Genomic DNA, 24,302 nt, shown 5'->3' with positions numbered 1-24,302 from the left:
TTAATCAATATTATTTTACAGATCTTGCTTTAAAAGGCATATTATTTATTAAGATAAGTAAATGAAAAATGAACCCAGCCAGTATAATAATTAGCAAGACATTTGATATACTGTTTATCTTTAGCCTACCTTTATTTTCTATATTTTATTACAGTTTATAAGTTAATGAATAGCACAAGCCCATGTACATATGTAATTTATGGAAAAAATAGGGGTATGTGTGCAAACATTTTTGGTCAATAGAAATATAACTCAGATAATAACTAGGTAATATTCTGAATACAATCATGTATCAGGTGGATCACCCCCATTTCAAAGTTACGTGTTTATAATAGAAAATTTTTAAAAAGGCACCTGCCTTATCTTTAAGAAATTTAGCTGACAGACTGTGGGAGGTCCTATGTGAAAGTAAAGGGGAAATGTGAAATCAGTTAAACTCAGAAATAAAAATATAGAGAGGTTACTGAGTAAGAAAATAAAACTTTGAACCCTGCAAATCGTGGTTATCAAAACCTCTTGAAACCACCAACCAAGACCGGCTTTGAAGTTATTCACAGTAAAATCAACTTACCACCTTATCCAATGAGGTGGTATCATCTGTCTTCTAAGAAAGAAGGAAATTATTGAAGAGGACCAACACCAGTTTCTTCCGAAAGGAAACTGTGATAATGCAACCAGCATATGCCTTAAATGCAACTCAAGTGCTGATTTAAAACGCTCCTTTAAAAATGCATAAAAGCTCATAGAAGCAGGCACACCGGCCGTTAAACTAGATCACATTCAATAATATTAAAGCTACTCCACAAAAAAAGAACATAAAAAAAATTTGGCTTCAAGTTTAATTTAGATATCATGTCCCAAGAATATACTTAAGGGGCTTGAGTTATACTATCCATCAAAATAAATAAGGTATGTCTTATTCTGAAAACTGCAATTCCATCACCATATTAGATCAGCAGTGCTCGTGTTAAAATAATTATCTGATTGTTCACATGGGTTGCCTGAGCCATAAATCTCACAACCCCCCATTTAAACTTAACCCTTCTTACATGGATTTTAAATTTTTTAACCTTAAAAGATATGGTACACTTCATGATTATTAAAAGTATCCTTGACTATTATTATTATACATATAACTTGTATTCTTCAAACTCTCTCAACTCCCAGGGTACTAGGACAACATAAAAATACATGGTAAGAAATTTTTCCAAGTGCTTGCTGTAAGGTGTCAAACTTAAGGCAAGGGCATTAAAACACAAATATTAGGGATAAAATATGTGTTGTAAAGATTTAGATCTGAACTACAGAAAAGAGCAAAACACCAACAAAACAAGCACATTGTTAATTCAAGAGTCTCTGTGAGGTCAAAGAAGGTGGTTCAGCTTTTATTCAACAGAACGAGAGGGGTAAAAAAAAAAAAAAAAAAAAAAAATCAAAGTAATGACAACCAAGTTCTATATATGGTATTAACGAAAAAGCACCAAACACACACCTGGTTAAACCTGAATTCTAGTAATAATTTCTTCCAACACCCAATCTAGATCAAACACCCTTACTGAGCACACCAATTAGGTCGCATTTTATTATCTGGACAGACATTACGGGACGAATGGGAGGGAAAGGGAGACGACAGTTAGGAATCTGAAGGGAGAGGAATCATCTCCCCATTTTTCTAAAACCAGGTTTCTCTTACAACTGACAACTCTCATTCTCTTCTTCCAAAATTTCTATCTATAGGAGTCAAGAAGAGAAAGAATTTCCAAGTTAATGATAACATATGGTACTAAAAGATAAAAACACAGAATGGGTAGAAGATATTTTAAAAGACATTAAAATTGACCACCAGAGCATCCCATAAAGCTTACACCCAACCAAAAATAAAAAGCACAGAGCATGCAGGCAGGGTGGCTAGGCGTGGACTGAGTAGACACTGCAGTCATCAACGGTCCAACACTTGAGTCACCCACACGCCTTGGCATTTCAATAACCACTCTCCTGAATCCTGCCTTTTCATTCCTTTTGCTCAGTCTTCTCTAGAATTCAATCTTGATTCTGAGAATCTCCTTCACTTAACTACCATAAAACAAAAACACAGCTTAAATTGGAGGAAAAGAAATAACAACTGAAACTAATATAGCTTTCTAATAACATTTTATACCTTCAGAGCATTAAAATTAAATAATAAATTTTAAAGAACTTTCCTGTATCTAAGCTTGTAATTCTTTTTTAGGCCCCAAAGAGCTCTAATGTTCATCATGACAGGCTGCCTACAAAATACCTGTAAAATTCCTTCAGGCTTGTTTGTCCTAAATTTGCAAAAAAAAGAAAAAAATTCACTTAAGAAATGTGCCATTAGAGGAAACCCACAGGCAGAGCTAAAAAAGGGCATTGTGAGATTTTTCTCCGCAAGGGCAAGTATCAAGCAGCCCCATCTCTGGCTGGCGTCTTTCCCTCTAGTCTGATTACTACTATCATCCACCAAAGTCAAAGGTGGCAAAGGTTTCTTTTCTACCAAGGCTTTTTTTTTCTCACAAAGTTACAGCACAGAGTAAAGTGAATAACAAGGCTCAATCCATTGGGACCCAGTAACCCAGTTCAAGTGTAGCCTTCTGACAGGACCACCTCTTCTCCCGGGGCAAAGGCCAACCTAAGTAGCGAGTTAACATTGTATTTATGGCAAATTTCCTTCTCATGCCTCAAGTAATACAACAGAGTATTTTTTAAAAGAAGAGATGTTTTGACTGATTTTATCTCCATTTTCTTCAGCACTCAATACCTCAATGAAAAAAAAATGCATGATTTAAGCTAGAAAACGTGTAACTCCTTGATCTTATTAGGTTATATCTGTGACTATATTTTTGGTAATTAACTATTCTGTCCCAGGAAGAAAAGAAATAAAATTGATATATACTTGGGAAAAAAAAAAAATTAGTGTGTGGGGTTAGATGGCATTCTGGCTGCAGTATACCATATGGCCAAAAAGGATATTTTAAAAACGTCCTGGAAAATAAAAACTCAGTGACTTGCTTATGAAACCAGAAACTCTTTGTACTCTGTTTAACTTCTTAAAGTCACTGTTCTTCTCATATGCAGATTAGGGACTTTTTTTTTAATGACTCCTGCTTTGGTTGTTACTGTAGGAGTAAAATAAAACTTTAAAAATTGGAATATTTATACCTGTCAAAAAAAAGAGTGTCTTCATGTACTCACCATCAAATTGGTTTCACTGATCATCACCTAAGAGCACATTTAGGAATACCATTGATAGGGTGTAAGGCAGATGTGGGTGGGGGAGGGGATGGGTGTATACATACATAATGAGTGCAGTGTGCACTGTCTAGGGGATGGACACCTTTGAAGCTCTGACTCAGGTGGTTGGGAGGCAAGGGCAATATACGTAACCTAAACTTCTGTACCCCCACAATATGCTGAAATAACAATAAAAATTAATTAATTAATTAATTTTTAAAAAACAGTGTCTTCTTTGGGCTAAAGCCATGGTCATTCTATGCACAATACAAAGGTCAACAAATTACCACCCACGGGCCAAATCCAGACTGCCTGTCACCTGTTGCTGTATGGCCCAGAAGCTAAGAATATTTCCAGAGTTGTTTTAAAAAAAAAAAAAAGAAAAGAAAAGAAAAGAAAGACATAGATGCAACAGAGACCAAGACCCATAAAACCTAAATTATCAATCTGGTCTTTTACAGAGAAGGTCTGCCAACCTCTAAACGGCAAGGAACAAAAAAAGGGGAGGAGAGGGACTGATTTTTAGAAACTTAACAGTCACACAGGTTATATATCCTTAATGGTGCATATATTATAAAACAAAGTAGCTGAAAAGAGCTTGACCTAAAAATCAAAACTTGAGAATAAAATCTTACCAAGAAAAAAACTAAAAAGGGGAAATCTGAAGCACTAGAAGTAGTTAAGAAGATCCCAGCAATCTGTAGGTTAAAATTTCTCAACCTTGGCACTATTAGTGTTTTGGGCCAGATAATTTGCTGTTGTTGGGGCTATGCTACATGCTGCAGGTTTGGCAGCATCCCTGGCCTCTACTCACTAGATGCTAGTAGCACACCCATCCAAGTTATGCCAACATAAACACCTCTAGACATTCCCAAATGTCGCCTGGGGGACACAAAATCACCCCCAGTTCAGAACCACTGCTGCAGGTTATTGTTCTTTTTTCCCCACCTTCAGCATTAGCAGAAGACACTATTCCCCAAGAAGGCTCTCTCTGTGCCCATAAGAAAAAGAAAGAAAACAACAATAATGATAAACATAAACCAGAGCTCCTGTCAATAAAAAGCACTGGACAGTAAACCTGAGCATTCTCTCTCAGTTTAGTGGCTGGGCACAAGAACTAGACCAGACTTACCTAAAACGCTGTGCCTGCTGAGCTAGCGGTCCTGGATACCTTCTGTTTGGAGACTGGTACAGCTGGGAAAGGATGGCCTGATTGGTTTTTTGGCTTGGATTATTAGCAAACTTTACAGTGATTGGCTCTGTGGCACCAGGAGGTTTCTGGCCATTTAGGCCTTTGATAGCTTCTTCTGCCTCAATCCGCTTGTCAAATCGAATAAACCCTACACCCCTTGATATGCCTATGGTAGATTTGAGTAAAGATTTGGGAAAGAGGGAGTGGAAGGAGAGGGGAGGGAGAGAAGAAAGGATAAATTAATTTTTCCTTCTCAAGAACACGTTTTTCACCCACATATAACATTTGTCACAAAAATCACACCAAGAGGAAAGTTTTACCTTAACTTACTAGCAATTCAATCTACAAATCTCAATTTTGCATTTTTTTTAAATGCATGAAGTCAGCTATACAAGCTGAGTACCTATTATCACACGCCTGCCAACAAGCCAAGAAAACGAAGCACAGGGACGTCCATGTTTTCTGTCTCTCCCCCCCCATACACTCTCTTTAATAATGTCAACAGCATGTGTGAGTTCCATTTTTCCAATTATGCTATTGGACAAGCAGCTCAGAAATGAGAGACACCATAGTTCCCTTCCTTGAAACAAGGAGAAGAGAAGCAAGCATTTGCTAAAAATGCTAAAAAGCTATGCTAAAAATACACACGCAGTGGTAGAAAGATATATTTCAGCTGAATTTTAAATATTTGGTTTAATAATAATATATAGGATACAGGTCCTTTAATAAAAAAAAAATGTCTGCAGAGGCTCTTCCAGTTCTCTGAAGCTCCCATGCTTCTAGCTAGCTGTACCTTCTTAGAGAAATACTATATGGAGAAAAAGAAGTAAAAGAGGACCTAGATTTTAAAAATAAACAAGAAGTAAAGCATCAAAGCTTTCTGGCCTCAGCAGCATTACTCCTGACTACAGAAGGTCACTCCCTGTCCCATATTCTCCCCACTCTGAAAGACAAGAATGGAAAAGCAAAAGGATGGTCAAGAACCTTTCTAGCTTAAGAGAAGTGGCAGACGGAAACCCAACTCTTTCCCTTTAATTAGGGTGCACAGGCTAGTCAGGGTGGCCACAGCTGGTCATCATGAGATAAGCAGTTGCAGGGAAATGCTTTTTGGCATGTAATTTGGTACTGGTAGTACCAGTTTGGGACTAGTATCTAGAAAAGTATAGATGGCTCAGAGTATGTCAATGAAGAAAAAAATGAGGGGTTACTGAGAAAGGTGTGCTGAGAAAATGCACTAGACCACTGTGATTTACAAGAACTTCAAAATGAAATGCAGGTTTACTTGCTTTACTATTAATACTGTGAAAGGTCAATGGCTTAGAATTTTCTAAGGCAGACAGGCATTTTTCCATATATGCTTATCTCAGACAGCCCCCATCACTTTACCTTTTCTATTTAAACCATCTCCATTGCACATTATTACCACCTGATGGCTGAAGAAGAAAATTGCAAGGTTTCATTTTTCATTTCAGGTAAAGTAAGTTCACTTTGAAAGCCTTACATATGAAGATTAAATGGTGAAATGATAGCAAGTACATCCGTTCGTGTTATCTACTAGCATTTATTAAGAATGAATAACTTCTAGAACTTAGCTGTTCCATTAGAAAACCATTAGAGTAGCAATAAAATGGCCTCTACACAGGCTGAGCCACCTAAACTGGTTGTCCTCAAACTTGAGCACACATCAGAATAACTGGTGGGTAAAACACTCCTCCTCAGAGTTTTATTCAGTAGGTTTTGGATGGGGCCCAAGAATTTGCAAGGTTCCAGAAGGATGCTAATGCTGCAAGTATGGGACTAGACCTGAGAACTGCTGACTAAACCACAAAGTGGTGAGCTAGGACCGATCACCTGTGATCCCACGTACTCAGGATGGACTGTCAGTTAAGAGATGAGATAGGCTTTCTGTGTCACAGGGGAAGTCTACTCTCAATTCACCAAGACCTCATTGAGAATGAATGAATTTTAAAAGCATGAATGATATAAACAAAATAAAAGGGCATTTTTGTAGCTCTGCACAAATTTATCTGGATTCCTAGGGCTGGATTTCTCTTTAATCCTATTAGCAGTCTGTGTGATACAACATGGTGTGATAAAATGTGTGAGTATTATGAAATAACTAATGCAGTTAAGAAGACTGTGTTTTACATATTCTCGACTTACTTTCTCATGACAGCAAAATCTATAGGCTATTCTCCCAGGCCTGTATACAGTGGTAGATCTCTTTCTACCCAGAACTGTAAGGGTGGTGCTTCCTATGAAGCCAATTAACAGAAAGGCAGGGGGCAGGTAAAACTTGGGCTGCTCTGATCAAATTCAGATCAACTAAATTGATCTTTATTTGAAGAATTAAACATTTGGTCTCAGTTTATTCTGCAGTTAATGTACTACTTTATTTTTTTTAAAAAACTTAGATATTGCAGTATATGGTATGTCTCCAGGGTATTACCATTGTGAGGAGGGAGGGCAGGAGGAGTAGGGAGAAAGAAAATAGTGAAGAGCAAAGCTACCTATTTTTTTTAACCCACAAATCTTAATGCAGCTGCTTGAGTATAGGCACTACAGGTAATTTACCACCCCCAACTCCTTTCCATTTTTCTCCATTTTTAAAACATTTCTGAAAGAATGAGTATTGCTTTTATAACAGAAAAATAAATCTGTACTTTATTTTTAAAACTGTAATCAAATTTATATTGCTAGCTTTTCTTTAAAAGATTTGGCAGAACAGCTTCCTCACATATAAAAGTTTTAATAAACATCTTAGTCTTCTCCTTGCAGTTTTGCTAAAAGTTACATTAGGCACAAAGTTTTTAACATTCAAAATTTCATACTCTTAATTACATATGCCTATATAGCACGGCATGGACCTGGCAAACAGCCTTAACAGCAATTACAAGTGTGGATACAGTGTAATCCTCCCTTGGAGGACTAGGTGTATATTGCTACATTAGACTTCGCTTTTTTACAAAAATAAGATTGTTTATTAGGGCTTTATAAGCAGGATGGGGGCTATTTTCACACAGTGGCTTGGAAATAAAGATTATAACATCTATAAATTTATTACAAGCCATGAAACAGGCTTCAAACCTGCACCTTCAGGGTGGAAATGACTCAAGTGCGCTCACTACACTCCACAATCTATTTTTGTCCATGCATATTTATGAACAATTCCAGCAGAAAATTGCATTTTCTGGCCCACATATACCTTTGATGTGTTCTACAGGCAAGACTGCTGTATGGGAAGACAGAATATTTCACAATCTGCCTGTCAGAAAGAGCATAAGACTGTCCGGAATAGCTGCCTACTTACCAGTGACCTGGTCAACAAGAATACGAGAAGTAATAATGCGTCCATATTGTGAAAAAAGCTGTTCCAACTCCTTCTGGGTCATTGTTTTTGGAAGTCCACTGACATATAAATTTGCATCTCTGATAGAGGCTGAACTTGGACGAGCATAGGAAACCTGAAAAGGGGAAATAAAATTAGATGTACATGCACACTCAGTCACCTCTCTCTGTAGAAATTCAAAGACTGCCTCCTTTGAAAAGGAGTTTCTGTCAAAGAGGAACATGTAACAAACACTGAAGTTAAAGCAAGCTAGGCGCCAAGTGCTTTGCTCATTTCTGGGTTAATTCTAGACAAATGGACGAGTCATTCCTCAGGGTAGAAAAGAGTAGTATTTATCCCTAGACGGTTTTGTTAAGTTCTCAAAACAAAGCAGTGGTGCATATAGCACAGTACTACTCCCCACAGTAATAGGTTGTCCTCAGTGGGGCCAACACCCCAGAATAGGGATTTAGGCCCAATCATTCCAACCTTAAGAATTTGAAATTCACTGGACCCGTTTTTGTTTTCTAGCTTCTCCCACCTGTGAGGGTGGTGGTGCAATGATTCTAAAACAATTTGCCCTTCATCAGTAAATATGCCCTTTTGTTTTATGCCAAAATAACATTCTATCTTCCATAAATTCCCAGCAATTTAAATATGTGCATGAGCTATACAGCCCCATTATTCTCTGTCCATTGCCTTCTTGTCCACAAATCTTTTAACCTTGATTTTGAAAAGGTCTTAAGTCCTTTTACTAACTTTACCGGCCATCTTATGTATTCTTTCAAAAAACTTCCTATCTTTGGGATATAATATACAAAATCCTACAAGGATAAAAGAAAAAATAAGTCTGTATGTATTTATTTATAATCATCATCCTTCATGTAAACTCCATGACAGAAGAAACTACATCTGCCTCGCTCATGGCTGTATCCTCAGTGTCTAGTCAATGCTCGGCATGTGATAAATGCTATAATATTTGGTGAGTATAAGCCTGTCCAATACCCCATTGATCCTGCAGGTTCACAACAGCTTACTGAACCGGAGCATTTCACGGACAGATCATCAAGTCATCTACATCTCTTATCTCCATTGTAATCAATGGCTCTTTGCCTATAACCTATCTCTGCCAATATTTAGATAGCTGCAAGTCTCCTGAGCTATTCCTGACCACATTCCCCGTGGTTTAACCATAAGCTCTTCTGCACTAGCCTACTGCAAGGACAGAAATCTCACAATATACCCCATCTTCCAGATTACTCATAAAAATGGCCAGTGAGTCTAACTCTGGGATTGATTTGCTGAGGTATCATGATATGATTACTTCTGCCTACTCGTTTTACCCATTAGTATCAACCTTTAATTTAGTTTATTGCCAAAAAAACCTTTTTCCAATTTACACTAACATTTAAATAATTCTTAGTATGAAACATCAAATACCTTCTCCATAATTTAAACTATGACCATAGCTCTCTATTATCACTTCTGTTTGCTTTCCAGAAAGAAAAAAAAAAGCCAGGTTTTACACTACTTCATAAAGGTCTTGCAATCTCTCACCCTGCTCCAATAGTGTTAACATTTAATACTCCTACCCTTTACCTTTATTCAACCAGTTTGCTCGTTAACAAGTGAAAATATACCTGTTATTCCAAAGGCTACATTTAGAAGTCATATTGGCACTGCCCTGTCGTACAGAAAGAAGGAATTTGGAATAGAAGCAGAGAGAACAGACAGCTATTCACACACTACTCTTACTTCTCTATGCCTAAACACTTAAGGACAATGAAAATTGGGACTTTAAATGTCAGTAAAATATAAAGGAAGGAAAATTTCAAGTGATCAAAATAATTTAAATGAAATCTAGTCTGGGAGACTTCTATAAACTGATGAAACATAAAGCCACTGAATTATATATACATTCGGTAATGTGAATAAATGAAAACCCAATTTCTTTTCTAGAGTAGTACAATTCTCAATTAGCCAAGAAAGCAAAAACAAAAAACAAAAACGAAAAAAACACCACTTGGGACCCACATTCACATCTAGGACTCCATGGCTTTACTTTCATAGCAGGGAGCTCTCAACAAGTCAGGCGGTACTCTGCTCCAGATCATGTGACTATGGTATTCCCATTATAAAGAGCCACTTCCCATAGGTTACAAGATAAGCACCCACAGTGTCAAAGGAAGCTAATTTGCAATGAAGCAGGCAACAGCAGAAGCAGGCAGTCTTTGCATGGGAGCAGGTGAGGCAAGAAGGAGTGAACAATGGTTAAAGATAACAATTCTCTAATACATGTACCTGGGCTCAAAACTAGGTTGAATTCACTATGAGCTCTGTGAACTTGGGACAAATTCTTTAAGCCTATTACCACGTAATTATACCTTCTTTGTACAGTTATTAGGAATAATTAAATAATTTCTAATCCACATGAAATGCGTAGTCTGAAAACCTATGTGACTACATTATAAATATTATTTACCTCTACATCCACCTGAAAATGCAAAGACCCACACCATTAAAGTTGAGAGTAACCTGAGTCCGTGACAGTGTTCCAGAATAATTTACTCATGCAGTGACATTCCCTGCTTTGTGCATTTCAGCTGAGTGTGGGTGGTGTATCTTAAAAGTTATCCTAAAATATATTTAGGAAAACGGGTTTATATTTAGTGCTTATATAAAAGCTTTGAAAACATACTTGGGTCAGTTATTTTTTTTTTCCCCAATGTCCAGTCTTCGGTTCACACTGCTTCTTTAAAAAAAAAACTCCAATACAAATCTTCTCAAAACGGCATTTTTCAGTAACTTTTGTCAAAGAACCACTTTCCACTACCACAGGCAGGACAAAGGTGCTTAGATTTATATAATCTCAGGGTGGTAACAATGTTTAATACTAAACTTACATCTAGGGGCTTATAAGACTTCACCATTTACAATGCATTTTAAAAACTACAGTATTTTGTCTGTGCCTCGAAACAACTCCATGAGGGAAAGCAGGGTACAAATTAGTTATTTTATAGCTGGGGAAGCAGGCACACACAAGGTAAATAACATGACTAAGGTTATGCACAACTAGTGTTGAATTCTGGATTCGAACTCTGATCTTTTGACTCCATGTCCCTTGGCCTTGTCGTCCGGTTTTCCTTCCCCAATACCACACACTGCGGTCACGAGCTTCTCAGTGCACTTGTTCTAAGAGTTTGGAAAAATTAAATGAATCTCGGCTATTTCCTAAACACACAAACTAAGCTCAAGACAGAAAACAGGATGTCACTAGAAACTACAGTTCAGTCAAAAGTTATTTTATTTCACTTTCCATGAATAGTTTTTAAAAGTAACTCTTTCTAAAATGAGTGGTCACTAATTGAGATGAACCAGAGAAACTACACATCAGAATTAGAATTCTGAAGTTGGTTTTCTTCCACTCTAATTGTTAGAAACAAGAATGCCACCTCCACCCCCTTCCAGGAAAGAAAGATGTAAGGAAGGGTAACTGCCCACCTCCTCCTCCCAGACGGGTGCTGCAGGCCTCCCGCCATCCCTTCCTTTCTTGGGATTAAGCAGCTCCCTTTCCCTCCTTCCTTTATCAAGGATATCACTGTCATCAACATCCTCCCTTCCAAGAAAACAAAACATTTCTTCTTCTTCCATCTCAAAGGATTATAAATAGAAAATGTACTTAGACCTAAGTGGGAAGAAGGCTTGCCGTGGGATAAGGACTTGCACTTTGGAGATTCAAATCAGTTTCAAGACCAAATTTTGTAACAATTATCAGTAACCTTCTCTATTCTCAATTTTTTTTTCCTGTGGATTTGGAGCTTGTACAGGTACCTTGCTTTAATACTCACCTAGAGAACCACGCAGGGGCTATCTTCAGCTTCAAAGGGTTAAGTATCTTTGTGGTTCTTCAAGACTAAATTCCCTTGGAGAAGACCCAAGAGAGATTTGCTTTAAATGACAAATTCTGCATTAGAAATACTTCAATACAATGAACTTCCAGTATAACTTCCTACCCGGGTCAGCATAGCTTCTTCCTCCACCTGCAAGCTGTTCTCTGATCTACATTCACTGGATTAATACATGGGTTTGGATTTTCACTGCCATTTAAACAGATGAATATTCAACGCCTGAGGAGCAAGGTTATGAAATGTCAAAACTACTAAGTGAAGGATCTAATTTAAGAGGCAGCCAGAGAGTCTGCAATTTAAATATTTAAAGATGATACAAGGAGTACAACGCTGAACACCAATCTACTCCAAAGATAGCAATTTAAAACCCAGGTTTATTCTGGAATTTCTCACAACCCCAAAAGTGATATAATAAACAAAGACAAGCAATATTGAGATTATGTGAGAGGAGAGAAAGGCAGGCAGTTAGAAGTAACAGGAAAATAAATGCTCTAGCCAATGGCTTCTCAAATTGTTCTTCACAAATGAGATTAGACTGGACAAAAAAGAGATAAAAATAGATTTATCAAAGTAATTAGGTCTCAAAAATGGAATAGTTTAAAATACAGTATATTCCTTGTAATTAAAAACTCATTTCTTCATCAGCAGCTAAAACTAATTATACATTAAACATGCAAAGATGAGTAACACATAACACTAAGAGTGGGCTATCAAAACACAAGGTAATCAAAATACACAGAACTAAAAGGAATGAAAATATCTTATGAATAAGAATTTGTAATTTATTACATGTACATAATAAAGTTTAAAATCCCAGTACATCACGTTCAATAGAAGTCCATTTAAACACTTTTGTCCAAACACATAACTACTCTCATTTCTCTGATTCATCAATGGAAAGATCAGTGACAGTGGATATTAATATCAACAGATTAAAGTGATAAGGTCCATAAATGACCAAAGCAATTCCCTCTGTTTTAAACTAAGAGCATATGAAAAATCACCCACTGACAAGATCACCATTGAACAACTTTTATCATTTGTCAATTACTGACCCAGGACTACAAACATTAAACCTAAAAATTAGATACTTGCCACTTTAGACTTTTTTGAAAAGCTCCATTCAATCTCTCCAACTGAAAGGATTGGATAAGGTCAGAGTTATGCCTATTTAAACTGAGTTAATTGCTGTTCAAAAAAAAAAAAAAAGGAGTCTTGCTTGATAGGACCATCTGGAAAACGACACTATCACAAAATAAAAGTTGGCTCTGGCCGGGCGCAGTGGCTCACGCCTGTAATCCTAGCACTCTGGGAGGCCGAGGCGGGCAGATTGTTTGAGCTCAGGAGTTCAAGACCAGCCTGAGCAAGAGCGAGACCTCGTCTCTACTAAAAATAGAAAAAGAAATTATACGGACAGTTAAAAAAAAATAATATATATATATATAAAAAATTAGCCGGGCATGGTGGCACATGCCTGTAGTCCCAGCTACTCGGGAGGCTGAGGCAGTAGGATCGCTTAAGCCCAGGAGTTTGAGGTTGCTGTGAGCTAGGCTGACGCCACGGCACTCACTCTAGCCCGGGCAACAGAGTGAGACTCTGTCTTAAAAAAAAAAAAAAAAAAAAGTTGGCTCTGGTAGGTAGTAGCAAAGGTCTTGTGAGAGCAAGACTCACTAGACAGTTGGATACCCTGGACCTTCCAAAAGACCTCAGAAGTAAAGTACACAGAAGGATGTGATCTCTAACCACAATTCAGGCCACAGACTTCAAAATTCACCCAAAAGGAAGACATGTACTTTGATCCTGCTTCTAAATGCAAAATCCTACCAGGAACAGGTTTCAAATACACATCAAGGCATATGCATACCATACGCCAAGATTAAATTTTCAATAAGGAAGGGCATATTTCACAATGGGTCAAAAATGAGTATGTTTGAGAGGACAACAAATTAAAGATTAGCTCCAGCAGAGATGTTAGAACTAAAAGAAATAGTCACCTCTAACAGGAAGGCTTATAAAAGGTATTATTAGGGCAGTTACCTTTAAAGAACATTCCAAGATACAGAATATAGACAACTGTATCAGTGGAAAATACATATACACTTTAAGATTTTCAGTTTCTTAGTCCCTTATGCATTCAGGGCACTGGCTACCTTTTCTATATAAGCGTACATAACCTTCAGTATTTTCCCAAAGCTTCCTGTTCTCTCACGTCCCTATGTTAACATGAGCTGTTCCTTCCACCCATCTAAATTTCAGTCATTTCAGACAACGCACAGCTATCACCTAGTCCCTAAACTCAATGCTCATCAATCCTCTCCAGTACAGTCTGAGTTAGGGACCTCTTACCTGAACCCACAATGCATTATATGCCTATTCTCTTAAAAATGGACCAATCCAAGGTGTACTTATCTGTTGTCCTGTCTTCTGATTGACAGAACCCCTTGAAATAAGAAACCTTGTCATCACACTACTTTGTACACCCTGATACCTATGACACATTTATTGGAATCAAGATGATTTATAATCATATACTCATTTGAGAGAGTTTATTTTTGAAACCTTGTTTAAAAGTTAAGAGAAACCACAAGCCACTATGTAATATATCAAAAATCATAGGTTATGGTATTTTGTACATAGACTAGAATGAAAATTCCATTAAACATTTTTAAAATAACGTTTCATTTCTCAAACGGAGAATCAAGTCCCTAGAGGCAACAGTCTCTGACAGAATAATATGTTGATAGCAGGGGGAAAGTCTTAATTTTGGAGCAAAAAGAAAATACAGAGATCATTTAGTCCAATTTCTTTATATTTAGAAAAGAGGCAGGGCTGAGGCACAGAAAGGCAAAGTGACTTATCCAAAGACACAAAGCAAAAGAACTGAGTGTAGCATTCAGAGGTCTTCACTCTTTATCAAGGGTTTTCCATTACACCATTACCTGCGACAACAGCCTTTGAAATCGTGAAATGTTCTTATGTAACGGCAGTTATCAGGAGAATGATCAGATATTTCCAAAGAGATACTGCAAGAAGGTTAAGAACCTTAGCTTTGTAAAATAAAATATTTTCTTAAATACACATAAGGAAATACGAAACAAGTCAAAATGAATCATTCTCGTAGGACAGTTACTATATTTCTTCTACCAGTAATGCCTGAGAATTATCCAGGAGATGTTTAAGAAAAATTTAATTATATGGGGTTGGGGAAGAATAAAGAGAAAAATCAGACTAAGAATCCTGAGACTAGTGTTTTACACCAATAATAATGTACCTACAATAGAATCTTTTTGATATTAAGTATTTCTGTCCTTTTTAAAAATTACATGCCATTTAACAGAAAGGGAAAACAGCAACTAGATGTTTACACTAGGGAGACTTCTCCGCCTCATATCATTTTCAAGTCTTAGTGCAAAATCATTAAAGAAAAGTCAATGCAGTTGATCTTAGCTTCAACTTAAAGATGAAGCTAAGAGTAAGTAATGTCCTAAGAATAACTAATCACATGACCTTGCTAAAGACAGTACTAAAACTACCAAATAGCCACAGAAAAATAAGGTATGATGGTTGTGATTAAGCAACTAATCATGAACTGCAGACTTGCACACATCTTAAACTCAGCCTCTGAAAAATTACACTGAGCAAGTTCTACTAAATGCTATCCAGTTTCATCCATGTGCATTCTAAATGAGAGTCTCAATAGGCTGTCCAGACTGACATTTTTATTTTTTATTAAAGTATGGCTGGAAGATCATTTCTGCCCTTTTATTCCCGTTTCTCCTTAGCTGTAGTACAGTCGGTTCAACAAGGATATCTTGTGCTGGAAAAGGCAACTGGAGTGAATGGTAAAGATTCTTGAAATGCAACTTAGGCCACAAATGTCTTTCAAATTCCTAAGTACCTCTACAGGTTAAAAAAAAAAAAAAAAAAATTAAGAAAAAATAAAATACAAGTAGAGCAACAGTAGTGGATATGGCATCTAAGGAGTGGGTGGATAAATCAAATCCACTATCGCAGTGGAGATAAACTAGTCCTTCCAGGAACCTGTCGCTCCATATTTCATTTCTAGTCTTGTACCTTCAATTAACCCACACAAATTCTAGAAAGTGATTACACTAAAATGGTATTAAAAAATAGACATTAAAAAATAGGAGTTTCAGCTATCACCACCAGGAAGTTTCCATAAATGGTTAAGAAAACTAACTCCCTTAACTATTAACTTTAAAAATAAGAAATAAGCCTATATTTGGCCACATAATCTTTAGAAATATTAAGTAACATGAATAGGCGGGAACTGAGGCAAACATGAGTCAGTTTAGTACTAGGCCAAAAATCTTACAAAAAAGCAGAAGAGAATGCATTATCCCTGGTGAAGTTCTGCCCAAAACAGGGCATACTATGAACCAGTGACCAGAGTTGAATGTTTGAACTAGACCCCTCGAAAGTTAGGAAATAAAAACACATGGAACAGAATCACACAGAGCCAGATCCAGGTCTTGGTTCTGTCACTTGCCAGTCAAGTAACTCTGGAATAATTTCCTTAGGTCCTTTTAAACCTCTATTTCTTTACTTATGTTAATGATAGTACTCACCTCATGGGGGCCTTACAAGTATTAAATGGAATAACAGAACTACTAGCACAGAGCTGTAGAGCCATAATTTTTAATCATAATATGTAATACTGCATATATATCATAACAACACAGATAATGATAGCCCCTGAGATTTAGTAAGTGTTTACCACATGCCAGACACTGTCCCGGACATGTTACAAATGTTAATTCAACTGATCCTCACAACAAGTCTATGAATTTGGTAGTATCACCAATATCCCCAAATTTACAGAAAACTCAGAGATTACTATTATTTTTGAGGACAGATGAGACACAGAGAGGGAGACTTGGCACACCATGTATACACTTTAACATAAAAGCAAAGATTACATGTGTGAGACTTCTTCCAAATCCATGGTAATTATTAAAACTAATTCTTGAATATTTCAGGTATTCTGTAAGATGATGGAAGATGAGTGTGGTGGAAAGCCTGTGCCCAGCGGAAGTGTGAGGACGAACGCTGCCTTACTGTCACACCGAGAGCCAACATCCAACATCTTTACATGAGCAGACAGAAAAGCCCCACTTAATTCCATTTCTCCCATCGAACTATTACATATTAAATCCTTCCATTTCCTCATTCTCTCTTGTAGAGCCCTGTTAAAGCTTAAACCTAGTAAAGTAAGATGTGATGTAAGAAACAATACGTTTTGGGGGGAAATAGAAATAATAAATGGCCATCACAGAATAACTCCTAACTTCAGATTAAGGTTATGCATATGTTTCTACATGTAGTATGGGGTTATAAATTACTATGCAATCACCTGCCTAATGATTCAATGTGCTTTACCAGTATTAAAAAAAAAATACTGAGGATACTGAGGAGGCTATACTAGCAGGTAGCACTAGAAAAATTTCACTTTAGAAACTTTCATTAAATATACCATGAACACATTAGAGACACTTAAAGAAAAATCACAGTACTTAGGCTTCTTAAATACTGCCAGAGCACCAGACTGCCTCAAAGCTTCCTCCCAAGGTTAAGAGTATTACAATTCAAAGCTTTTATATTATTAGGTTTTAAGCTCCTAGATGGTTGAAACTTAAGTCTTACGTGTATGCCTATCTTGTAGTCCCACCCACCAAGTAGGTACTCTAATACCTGTTGAGTGCATGTATTCCATGGCCTATGCAGAAGCTGTTTCTGAAGTACCTCTCAGGCAAGATGATTAGATATTGTGACATTTGCCCAAACAATCTGGCTCCTTATGCTTCACTGGAAACAATGCAGGTTAAACTAGCTTATAAAAAATATATGTATTAATCCAATGCTTAGAAAGCCATTCTCCAGTAATGGTTTCTTAACGGTTCTTTCGAGATTCTGAAACTTGACCCGATGACATCTCCAACAGAAGCTATACCATCAAGATAACTGCCATAACTTTATCACCAAAAATATACTTGAGTTATGACTTGTGTAGTATTTGAATGTCTAGTATGCCTAAGGCACTATCAACAGATTAAAATCCTGACTTAGGAAATTAAACCTAAAGAATGACTATACACTGGCTGGCATAAGTAAAGTGAAGCTGTTTAAGAATAAAGGTCAACTAGTACTGGTTGGTAATGTGGAAAAGATTCTCATCAAGCCAATTTTGGAAGATTAAACATCCTAGGGCTTTCACATACTCCTTCATCTAAGGTCTGAGAGAGAGAGAGATGATAGATGAAGACACAGGCTGATGGACATTATGTAGAAAATCTCACACAAAGGGATACCTTTAATTAAATCTTCATGTTTTGTAGAAAACAAAAAGTAGATTAAGTCCTTTACACGTTTTTCATACAGCCATATCTTTGATGTACAGTGACACCTACCAGGAAGTGACAAGAGTTTTGAACCACCTACCCAAAGTTCAGGATGCCTTAAAAGAAAGGAAAAAAAAAAATCTCCAGAAAATTTCACTTAAGTTGTGACTTTTTCCACCTTTGAGCACAGAGAGCAGTTCTCTGTTCTTTCTTATAAGCAACAGATAGAACTTCTTCATGTAGAAGCTATAAATAAAAATGTAAGCATTTTGCGAGGTGCTCTGAAGACAAAGATCCCTTTGTCTTCAGAAAGCAGACAACCAAATAGGAGAGAAAGTGGAATGTGCGGTGAAAAGTAAGTGCTTTTAGGGCCAAATAAAGCTTGGTGAATGATAGGGGTATCGTGCAGTGTAGGAAGAGAATGACCCAAGGCGTGAAGGATCACATTTGCCTATTGGAGGAGGAAAAGCCCAGCTGAGCCAGAATAAAGATTTCTGCAGTACACTGATAACATAGGAATAGTGAGTTAGGGGCAGATTCTAGAGCCCTTAAATGTCAGGGTGAAGCTTTCATGAGCAGAGGAATGACAATCAAAATGTTGGAAAGTATTATCTGACAGAAATGTATGAAAGAAAAACAATGAAGATGGTTTTCCCATCATAACCTAGGTAAGGGGAACTGTCAAAATCAGTGTGGTAGTAAAAAAGCTAATTTATACACCATCTACAATAAGTTTCCTTTTGTTCTGTAACTAGAAAAAAAATCTGCTTTGCAACAATGTTGGTTCAGACACCCAAGTCATCTTTGACCTACTAAAGAGTAATGAAAATATAATGATCCTCTCTTCTGTGTACACGAAATACTACACAGAGAAACTTCATCTTGGTACCATTTATAAATACCTTAAATGAGTCCCATAGGTCACCATGGATCTTTGCAGAGCAAGGCAGGTATATTTCTATGAGCACAAATGAATTAATCTACCCAAAATTCATTCCTACAGTTCCTCTTACAAACTAGCTCTTCACTAAAAGGGGATAAATGTAAACTATGAGACTATGATTTATCAAATTTGCCTGTCTATCTTTTTTTTATGGTTATTACCTGACAGAATAAGTATGCTTTAGAGTTTTCAGATATAAGCTTCTCCCAAAAGGTATACATTGTGTAAAAGCCTCTGTGCTTTTTTATGGGACACTCCTCCACGTGTAAAACCCTTTTTCTTTCTCCACCTGATAAACCTACCTTGGAAAACACTATCACCTCTGAAATCATAGCAGAGGCCTCTCGACAGCCAGTGACATATCCATTTGCATTGTACTCTGCATTTCACTTATCATACGTCCAAATAATGGTCATATAAAGTAAGTGCTGTCTTCCCTGCCACACAATGGCATCAAGGACAAGACTGCCTCTTATTTTTGCACTGTTTCAACATTTACCAAAGCTAACTGGCACACACCAGGCACCAAAAATGCTTGCAGAACTAAATACTTACCTCATTACCCACAAATATTCCCTGTCCAAGACTGTATATAGCCAAGATTATATAGTCTTAGAAAAACAAATGCAACTTACAATTAAATACTGTTTTAAAATTTTTACACTTGTTCATCCTTGCCCTTTGTTTGGGGTGGGGAAGAAGCACACGCATGATGGACATGAATAACTTTTAAAGTTAATAATCTTCCCTACAAATGTGGAGCCTGACTGCTAGTCTTGTTACAGTTCCATATAATATAATAAGGTTCTAACAGGATGGGGGTCTTGAACATGAAATAATCACTTTTACTAAATTTAAAAAATTATTCCTCAAGTATCCAAAGAAAAATTCCTAACAAGTGATCTTCCTCTTAAACAAAGGACAAGATATTCTATTTCAACAATCCCCCTTCAAACACCTGTTTTAAATTTAAAACAAAATCTGCAAACCATGCCTATCTCGTTAAGAAAACCATACAATATCCCAGAATTTAGCGTTTTGGGGCCTGATTTGATCCATTTGTCACAGATCTAATATATAGGCACATGTACACATACATATACACACAAAAAAGTTACAAAACCAACTCACTTTCTTTCAAGGGTAGACTGTCTTTGGTAAGCCTTAATCAGTTGAAATTGTGTGCCAGGTATTTGAAAAAAAGAAAAAGCAGTAAAACAGGAAACATTCAGGATTGCCTATGGCATTTAAAAGGCTGAGATGGAAATTTGTGTGAGACACATCTGATAAAGGGGAAGTGGGGGAGGATAATAGAAGTGTTATTAAGTGCCCTCCCCACAGAGCCAAAGGAAGTTTTACCTACATATATTTTGTGGACCTAAGTTACACAACTATGAAAAATGTATTCAATACATCAGGGGATAATCCCTGAAACATTACTGAGTGTTTTATGACTTTAAATGTACCAAGACATTTCTCTCTCTACATGATTAGACGTTAGAGAATAACCACAGGGAAAGCTTTTTTTAAATGAACTGATTTGCAACACTAATAGTCTCATTCAAACACGATCCTTCATTCTCCAAATATCTATTAGACACCTGAGCTATATATTCCCCCGAACAGCTTTAACAAAAAATAATTACTGTATTCCTAAAGCCCTTTGTGTGACAGGTGTAAAGATTCTACAAGTAAAAGGGTTTTTAAAGAAAACATGGACAACTGTCACAGTACACAACAAAGAGACTGCATCATTGCCATTTACAGAACTCCTGCAGAAATTTAAAGAGAGGGCAGTGGGGACAGGGACAACCATCTTTATCTTTGTTCCAAGACAAAGTGTTCTCCTGCTTCCGATCTGCAGAAGCACCTTGAGAATCCCGTCCTGAGGTATTTTATTACACTGAATGATCTGGCACCAGGCCCTTTTCCCTGGGTCTCGCTGATTGATAGCATCAATAACACTCACTGGCTGTAATTAAACCGCCAAATAGTATCCTCTTTGCCACTCGGTAGATCAATGTTCTTTAATACTCAAAGAACAAAGTACAAAGGTGAGAGGGATGTTTTTACCCCTCACCTTCACAGCTCATTTGACTTTGTGCGCCGGATAGTTTGCAGACAATGCATATTTCACAATTCCCCCAAGACATCACTTAATGAAGAACGCTAAGAAAAATCCTTGGTTTCTTATTAATGCATTTTTGCAAATCTGAGCAGGGTGGAAACAGTCTAAGCCTTTTAGCAAGAGTATACACTGCTTTCAGGTAGCCTTGGTGACAAAATTTAGTTTACAGGTCAAAAGGTTTCTAAATTAAGGCTGCATATAGCAAATGGGTTTTTTATTTTTAAAAAATTAATATTCAATGTGTGGGAGTTCTGATAATAGAGCAAATTCCCATTTATTCAGGCCCTGGCTAGAAAGTTCAAATATTAAGATACTGGGGAGGGTTGGGAGAGCAGTGTGGTTAGGAGCCTATACATATGAGATGAATTTTTATTGCATTGTAAAAACAACTTTCACAATCTAAGGAACACAACCATCTTGGATCATATAACTCAACTCCCAATCTCTACAGTATGAGACACTCATTTTTACAAGGATGGGCCCTAAAGAACCATACTACAAATTCCCTAAATACTCTCAGCATCAAATAATAAATTATGCTAATGTACTCATAATGCTAAAGTATTTAATGACATACAAATGCTCTGAAAATGCACAAATTATGTGAGAGAAAAGATGTATTTCTTCTTACGTAAATTCAGCATTATATTCATTAAAAACACAATGGTTAATCCCAACTATTCAAGATATCAAGATATAACTCACAAATGAAAATCATGTTATTTACAAGTACATTTGTTTTGAAGCAAGCACCACAGACCTACCCAAGTGCAAATCGTTAAGATTCACTAAACAGTATTTCCAAGGTCAGGTTACTGCCTGCTTACCAATCACCTGCGGTAGCTATTAAAATATAATTTCTTCAGCCTCACTCGGCAGATAATCAGATTCAGTAAGAACTGGTTAGGGTCTAGAAATCTGCACTTTTATCAACCATCCCACCCCAGTGATTCTGATGAACATTAAAGTTTTGCCAGTCCCTCGTGTAAAGGGATTTAAAATAGGCAATCCTCAAACTCCGGGGCACATTAGGGTTTCCTAGAAAGCTCATAGAAATCTTAGATGCCAAGCCTCCTCCTTGCCACCCACTGACGTTAGTTTCTGAATGAGACAAATGCCCATGTAGCTTGAAAGCAAAGCATTTAGGAATATAAATCAACAAATGCAAAAATGTAGACATAAAATAAAGCCCGTCCAAAGATAATTCTCAGAACTCAGACAGGCTGGATGTGGCTCAGCTGGGGTGGGGAGCCCAACAGCCTGGCCAGTCTCTGCAAAAACGCCGCTGTGATTGATTCTATGAAGTCGGAGCCACTATCAATGACTTCTCTTCTAGCATCTTTCTAGGAATATAAACAGGGTCATTGCTAGGTTAAGGCAGGCAGGAACAGTCGAATTTCTAAATACAGGCATTTAACAAAACTGAAAACTACAGCTTTTTCTGAATTATCAGTTTCCAGGACTGTGGGTGCCCTGCCTTTCCTGACTCTTCATGCAGCTCACCTGAGGGCCATTTCAAGACTCATTAGCAACCACACAACCAGTGCAGGAAGGATTAGACTTCTCATTCCCATGGGAAGAGGTAACCTTACACTAATGACCAAAAACCGAAGCACATGAGCATGATTTTATTGCTTCCCCCCATCATCCTCTTCTGCCTAACACAAAGTTAACTACGGTAAATGTAAAAATTAAACCAGAGAATGATACACTGTGACTGCTTTCTTCTGAGCAAAGGTGACTTTCTCTTAATTCCTCCCCAACTAAATTTCTAAGATATAATTTTAACATAGAAAAGGAAGATTGAGAAACAACCGAATATTCTTCATCTTTGCTTTCCCTAAGTAACAAAGCCAGCACAAGTATTTTCTGACTCCATAGGCCAATGATTTAACACTTGAAAGCATTTAACAACTGTGTAAACCAGGACCATCTCCATTATTTTATCAATGAGAAAACCTGACCAAGAGCAAGAACAGAGCACAAATCCAGGACTTGGGACTCCAAGTCCTATTGCAGCCTTCAAATCAGTTCTTCACAGAATGGAGATAGCAGAGGCAGACAAGTATCAGATTTCCTGTTTCCAAAATATGTGTAGCCCTCTCCCTGCTTACCCATAGGAACTTCTTGAAATAAAACCTCCACAAGCAATTCTGATGTAGCGGCTGAGACTCACGCTAAAGGCACGGACAGGAAAGTCCGGCAGAGGTGGGAGTAAAAGAAAGCAGACCGTCCATGCTTTTATAAAGGGTTTGCACAAATTTAAAGACAGACCAACGTTAATGCACTTTTCTGTAATTTTTAAATTAGCATCTAAGATTCTTCAGAACTTACCAGAAAAACATTCTTGAAAAATGGGTACTCTCCTATAAAACAGATTCAGGAAGTTACTATAATAATTCTCTTAATGTTCAATTACAATTGAAATAATTGAATCAATATTAACTCACTTATCTGCTAAATATGATCTCCAGATACCAGTCTTCTTCTCAAACTGTAGGTCTGGCTGTCTCGAGTGCTCACCCTGAAAGACAGCAGAGTTCTTCCACCCTTAGGCACAGACAGCTCTACACTCCCTCGCACCTAACAGATCTGGTTCAGAAAGTCTCAAGACACTAAAAGGTACAAATTAAGGCCGCCAAGAGAATATAGTTGGTTCATTTAGAGTGGTATCAAGCAAAACCCTTTAATACTATTATCTTAAGATAGGAACAATAAAAGCTACAGCATCAGCCAACATGATACTATATTTCTCATGCCAGTAGTGCTATTGCTGTATCATTTTGATCAAGTTCCTTAACTCAAGCTTCATTTCGTCCGTGGAAGGGATTAAGTATTTACCTACCATAGACTACTGTTGTTTTTGTATGAATCCAAACAAGAGATAAAAGCCCTATGAAATTACTGTGAAAAGTAGATACAGCAAGGAATTAAGGGCTCCTTCTTGGGAAGTTAGCACATTCATCTGAACTCTCACAAAGCTAGCTACAGCAGCATAGACTGAATGAAGCCAAGCTGTCTTAACACCCCTTTTCCCAGGTCATAAATGAAAGAAAACCCCTCCCCCACCATCCCCCTTAAGCAGCAGTGGAAAAGTAAAATAAACAACCGCTACCAGTGCCTTGCAGAAATGCTTCTCCTGGTGTACACTTATAAAACAGGCAGGAAAAGTGAAGGACCAGGATGATATCCAGG

At 37.3% G+C, this 24,302-nt stretch overlaps 1 protein-coding gene across 28 annotated transcripts in view; it reads right to left on the bottom strand.

The window, feature by feature from the left end:
* The window catches only part of ELAVL2 (ELAV like RNA binding protein 2), a 157,270-nt gene that overhangs the window by 6,907 nt on the left and 126,061 nt on the right, over positions 1–24,302 (bottom strand). For 27 of the 28 annotated variants that reach the window (XM_045562643.1, XM_045562644.1, XM_045562646.1 and 24 more), the window contains 2 exons: positions 7,752–7,905; positions 4,382–4,607 (listed from right to left, as the gene is read on the bottom strand). In XM_045562643.1, coding sequence (XP_045418599.1) covers positions 4,382–4,607; positions 7,752–7,905 — 380 coding nt within the window. The remainder of the gene's footprint in view (positions 1–4,381; positions 4,608–7,751; positions 7,906–24,302) is intronic. The other variant, XM_045562656.1, reaches the window with a different exon arrangement.

Source organism: Lemur catta, chromosome 10, assembly GCF_020740605.2.
Source record: "Lemur catta isolate mLemCat1 chromosome 10, mLemCat1.pri, whole genome shotgun sequence".
NCBI lineage: Eukaryota > Metazoa > Chordata > Mammalia > Primates > Lemuridae > Lemur > Lemur catta.
Note: the sequence above shows the minus strand (reverse complement) of the source record. Positions and strands in the feature narration are given on the sequence as shown.